General features: G+C 38.6%; 2 protein-coding genes across 4 annotated transcripts in view; one reads left to right on the forward strand and one right to left on the reverse strand.

Annotated features, from left to right (window-relative positions):
• Window positions 1-2,694, reverse strand: part of snx30 (sorting nexin family member 30) — a 22,454-nt gene extending 19,760 nt beyond the window's left edge. The window contains exon 1 of one of the 2 annotated variants that reach the window (XM_016677042.1): window positions 2,340-2,694. In XM_016677042.1, the coding sequence (XP_016532528.1) occupies window positions 2,340-2,474 (135 nt within the window). In that variant the 5' untranslated portion in view covers window positions 2,475-2,694. The remainder of the gene's footprint in view (window positions 1-2,339) is intronic. The other variant, XM_007563284.2, reaches the window with a different exon arrangement.
• A 713-nt stretch (window positions 2,695-3,407) lies between these two features.
• Window positions 3,408-5,442, forward strand: LOC103145726 (SOSS complex subunit C). 2 transcript variants are annotated; one of them, XM_007563289.2, is made up of 4 exons: window positions 3,408-3,774; window positions 4,506-4,602; window positions 4,843-4,915; window positions 5,028-5,442. In XM_007563289.2, the coding sequence occupies exons 1-4, from the start codon at window positions 3,750-3,752 to the stop codon at window positions 5,124-5,126; spliced, it is 294 nt and encodes a 97-aa protein (XP_007563351.1). In that variant the 5' UTR covers window positions 3,408-3,749; the 3' UTR covers window positions 5,127-5,442. The 2 variants fall into 2 exon arrangements, with proteins under 2 accessions (XP_007563351.1, XP_007563350.1); XM_007563288.2 differs by having other exon boundaries at window positions 3,412-3,774; window positions 4,828-4,915.
• The last annotated feature ends 292 nt before the right edge of the window (window positions 5,443-5,734 follow it).

Raw genomic sequence — 5,734 nt, forward strand, 5'->3', positions numbered from 1 at the left:
AGAGGAGAGGAGAGGAGAGGAGAGGAGAGGAGAGGAGAGCTGCCCTTCTGTCTTCCTTTCCTCAGTCCACTTCACATGCACACACAAACACATTACATCCACCGCTGGCAGACAGAAAACACACATCAACAGGCTGCTGACACAGGAAATCTACCTCTGGACTGCTGACCTGCTCTGGTAATCACAGCTCAGATAATTACACTGCATCAGGACATTACTGTGAATGAACAACCAGGCAAGCAAAGCTGCAAACAGCGAATGCTGGAAATAAAACTGTGAAACTGTGGGACTGCTTTTTTCTGTTTGCTTTTTTTTTTTTTTTTTTTACTATTAAGCAACTGACACTTCTCTGTTGGGTCCAGAAAGAGAAGAAGTTACTCAAAGTACAAATCATTTCCTGTGTTATATTACAATAGCTTGCAACATAACAAGCTATTGTAGCTTGTAATTTGCCACCTCCAACAACCACTTCCTCGTGCAATTACAGGTCTTTGGGGGTTTGTCTCTACCAGGTTTTAGATTGGTTAAAAGCCATAAAAATCAATTTTCTCATCTTACTACAGATGATCAAATTGATAAGAGATTCAGGTCTGGACCTGAATATAAATATACTTTGAGGTAACACATTTCATTGGCTCAATATTTAAGATTATTCAGGGGCATCTTTTGGAGCACCGCGACAGTTTCTTCACCTTGTATTGAAGAGGAGCATCCCAAACTACGATGCTGCCACCGCCATCTTTGTTTGGGGCAGCGGTCTGCAAGTTTTACAACCCAAACAAACATTCTTATCCTCAGCTCAGCTACATAAAACCTGTTTAGAGCCACGAATGTTACATTACTTTTTGAAAAAAAAGAAAAAAGTATAATGTCGGAGACGTATCAAATGTAGAACTACGACTTAACTATGTTTAGGTTTAAAAAATAAAAATTTATGCAAAAAGAAAATTGGGAAATGATATTTAAAGAAAAGAATTTTCAATATAATGACAAGAAATATTTAAATAAAAAATATTATACTTCAAGTGTCATTCTGGTCCTTAGCTGCTGATGGACAGGTATGTAGTTGTGTCAGGCTTTTTCCGTTGTTAAGATGGTGGACTGAACTGTGGTCCATGTGATGTTTAAAGCTTTAAATATTGTTTTATAACCCAACCCTGCTTTAACCGTCTCCTCTGTTGTATTTCTCCAGTTAAGTCGACTACAGGGACCTCACTGTCCTGCATTTAACAGGAAGAGAGAGCAGACGGACGAGAGCAGCAACAACACTCAGAGCAAGTAACCATGACGAGCAAATTTCGGGTGCCCTTACTGGCAATGATTAACCGCTGATTTGAGACGGGTGCTACAGTCGCAGCTCCAAGATGAGTAAAAAAAAAAAAAAAAAAAAAGCTCTGTGACCTGCTTGCATGCTCCATCTATGTTGACACAGCCCTCAGAGGTTGTCAAGGAGGCCATTTATCCTCTACCCCGCTTATGCATTGTGTGTTGCCGAGTTTGTGCTTTCTAGGCTGAAAACGGATGAAGTTGAGTCAGTGTCAAGCAACAAATATGTAAGAGGTGAAAATACAAGAATACACAAATCTTTCTGTTGGCGTTCTTGATCTGTGGATTTTCTAACAGACAGTAATCTGAAAATTAAGACAACAGCTGTCATGAAAACAGAGTGAGCATGTAGAGTTCACCCTGTGTGCAATTTATTGTCAATATAAACACAACAGAGCTGTAAAAGTCACACCCTTTGGAACATAGTGGCAGCATCATGTTTTGGGGAAATCTGCAAAATGTTCAGAGCTGCAAAAGCAGGAACAGAGTTTCAACCTCCAAGCAGGACAACAATCTTAAATATGCATATGTCACATTGAGCTAGTCAAAGCCCAGACTTTAATCCAATTAAGAATTTGATAAGGCTTGATATTGACGTGTAGACATTCTCTCTGTCTAAGCTTGAGCTATTTTAGAAAGAAAAGTGGGCACAGATTATTGGAAAAAAAAACCTTGTGGTCTCAATAATGCACGACATTGTGTTGATCCGTCACAGAAAATCATTACAGATTTTAGTTTCAACTTGACAAAATGTGTACCGGGTGTTGCACTGTGAGCTGCATGAGCTTAAAAAAAAAAAGTTATTTTGGTTTTGATTTACGAGATTTGATTCAGTTCAAAAGCCAATCTTGAGTTTAATCTCTAAAAATCAAGCTCCAACCTACTTACGATGTTGGAAGCATACAAGTTAGAATTTCCATATGTTCGCTCCACAGAGTTAAGTTTGGTGTACACTTCTCTTTTCTTTCCGTGTTTTCCGATAAGCTCACAGCTAGCTCCTAGCCCACCCTCACCTTATCTTTCTCTGCGCTGATGGTGACATCTGGCCCCGGGGACAGGGGCTCCTCGGCGGCGGACAGCGGGTGGAGGATCTCCGTGATGAGCTTCTGCCCCGAGCTGGCCAGGCCTCTCGGAGCGCCGACACTCATCCCTGCTGAGGGCGGGAAGACGTGGCCGGTTGTCGGGCTTAGCGGCTGGCGAGCGGCTCCGTGCGTTTGGGCAGACAGAGGAGATGGTTTTTCTACCTAACGCTCCTCTTCAGATGAGATGTTAACAACAGCCGCTAGTTGATTACAACAGTCAGCTGACCCACACTGCCCAGCTCCGGATGTTCATCTAAAAGACCCCGGTTGTAAACACGTCAACGGCTGACAATCCAAAGATCGTCTATTAAGAAGAGGAGTAAACTGATCGTTGAAATAGATGCTATTTTACTAGCAAATTAGCCATAAACCGCCTTGAACTAATGCTAATGGCTAGCCAGAATTAGCGAGATTTGAAGCAATTGTAACTTTATAGTTGGAGTTTTTAGCTAAATTATGGTTAAAAATATTGACCTCAGAAAGCCATGCGGTGTTGAGCCCATGTTTCCTCCACAATTTAATATGTTCCTGGCATTTTACATTCATTTCAAAACATACAATGTCACATTTCACTAGGAAGAAATTTAAATTTTAGGTTTATTATTTTCACACACTGATGGCTCTTGGAAGTCACAGAGAATTTCATATAATCTGTCAGTGTAAAATCATTCAATCTAGTTTATTTGTATAGCACATTTCAGCAACAGGCAGTTCAAAGTGTTTTACAACATAAAAAGATCATTTTGATTTCATTAAAACAGCGTAGTTCACGTTTGAAAGCATTAAGTATTTTAATAACCAAGCGGGAATCAAAAGTCCATAAATTCTAAACAATATATCACAATTTGAACATTTATTGTTTTCTAACTTTTTTTAAAATTTATTTATTTATTTATTTTAAAGGGATTAAATTTACGTATGTCATATAGGCATGCTTCCTCCAAGCTAATCCACACCAGTTACGCTAACTTTCTAAATACCCGAAATATAATCAAAGTGAGACCTCCTATTTTTTTGCCTCCATCTAAACTACAAACCGGGTAAAACACAGAAGTAAAATTCGACTCATCTCCAAACATTTCACAACCACAGCTTTGTGGTTATTTTAAACACCCAGCTTTACTGTTACAGGTGTTACTAAACAAATATAGCGGAATTTTTCATTCGTTCGACTTTTGTGTATCTTTGCTGTTAAAAAGCAGGCCACATTTAACGTTCCTTCGTGTTGCAACATTAGCAGGCTGGAGGGCAAAAGAAACGAACGTCAAACAAATTTAAAATCATTTCTATTATTTCTAGTCGCTGCTCATTCCAAACTTTTGGTTCCTGCCTTTCAAGTACATGGCTGCTAATCCACCGGGACAAGGTAATGCTTTAAAACCGCTTTTAGCTATTTAAAGTTTCTGTTTACTGCAGGGGCGGAGCTATAACCTTTAGAGACCTGGTGGTGAAATCTTCCTGCTTTCCGGCCCCCTTTAACCTCAGACTAGGATATTTAAAAAGGTCTCCAATGTAATGAACTCTGTTTACAACTTCCATTCTGAATTGTATAAACTTTTTGAATTTATTAATTAAATAAATGTGTAAGTTGTTATTATTAAGAGGATTCATGTATTGTTGAATTATTATTCATTATTTTGGTGGTGAAGCTATTTAATAATAAAATGTTGATGACCCATAATATATAACTTTAATTGCAAAATAATTATAAACTATGTTTTCTTTCTTTTTGTAGAAGCGGAATATTTTATACAACCATCACCTCTTTGTTCTCTTTGTGAATGTGAAGGGTTATTTCTCTGAATGAAGTACTGTGGGCATATTTTATTTTTTCTTTTAAGCCTTATCTGGATGATCTGTGAAACTTCCTTTTTCATATAAGCACAGAACTTACAGTAAAGTAGTCGACTTGACAAATCGCATCACAATCTTTCCTATAGAGGAGATTTTATATTTTTGATGTCAGGTTACCCAAAATTAGAACTTTGCTTAGCTTGTTTTGCAATGCATCCCTTCTGTTTTCACTTATTCTTGCCTGATATTTCATAAGTTTTCATTCTGTGTTTGTGTCTATCTGGTCCGGTTTCTGTCATTCAGCCATCCCAAGTAAAGCACGGGTAGCAATCCTGGCTGAGCTGGAGAAGGAGAAGAGGCGACTCAGGGAGAATCAGTCCATGAACGTTCCAGGAGCCAGGTAGAGATCTAATCCTTTGAAAAAACGTCTACGTTTTAACAGTGACAAAGTACTCACACCTTTTCCACATTACTAACAGTTACTAACAAAATTAAAGCCTAATCTTAAAACTGACACTTCTTAAATGTTTCCAACTTGAGACTTTTTGGAGCAAAGATTAACGAGAGAGAGCTGCCATGTGAACGTTGTAAATGTTTTTGCTGCGGTCATCCTCTCATCCCGTAGCATCCCACTGTCCAGACCAAACATGAAGGAGTTCAGAGACAGCGCAGAGCTGCAGCACATCGCTGCTCAGCAGAGAGCTGCATTACAGGTGAGGAACCAAACCGAACCAAAACTGCAGCCTGATGGATTCAGTCTTAAAGCTTTTTTTTTTTTAAATTATTATTATTATTATTCTTTTTGTTTGTTTGTTTTCTTCGCAGCATGCTCACGCGCATTCTTCAGGCTTCTTCATCACTCAGGACTCCTCATTCGGGAACCTCATCCTCCCTGTCCTTCCCCGTCTGGAGCCGCAGTCGTGACATTTGACGTGCTGGTCCACCATCCTCCTGCAGCACCTCTGAAACAGCATGAACACACTATTGTTCCCTTTGTTTTTAATTGAGTCTGGTGAAGTTAGACTCAATTATGTTATCTGGAGAGTCTGTCGTACATTCTTCACATTGGGAAATGACAATCAGACATCCTGTTGTGCTCCCCGGAGATGGCAAACAGACACACAACGCAGACATGGTTCAGCTTTTCTGTCACGGCACAACTCGAGGCACATTCTGCAGAGTTTTTAAATGTGTTTTGTGAAAAATTCTGGACAATAAAATAATTATTCTTTCAACCAAACATTTTTGTTCGTTTTTATTTTGTTTTCTTTAATTTTTTAACAATAATAATTAAAAAAAAACAGTATGATGACGTACTCATAATGTGATGGACGATTTATGGTGCAACTAGGATAAACTAACTGGAACACATTTTGAAGTTAAGCTCCAAACTATCTGCAACATTGGGGGGGGGGGGGAAACCTCCAAATTTTTTTTTTTTAATTATTATTGTTAAAAAATTAAAGAAAACAAAATAAAAACGAACAAAAATGTGTGGTTGAAAGAATAATTATTTTATTGTCCAGAATTTT

The sequence above is a fragment of the Poecilia formosa genome, unplaced genomic scaffold (assembly GCF_000485575.1).
Source record: "Poecilia formosa unplaced genomic scaffold, Poecilia_formosa-5.1.2 Scaffold146, whole genome shotgun sequence".
In the NCBI taxonomy this organism is placed as follows: Eukaryota; Metazoa; Chordata; class Actinopteri; order Cyprinodontiformes; family Poeciliidae; genus Poecilia; species Poecilia formosa.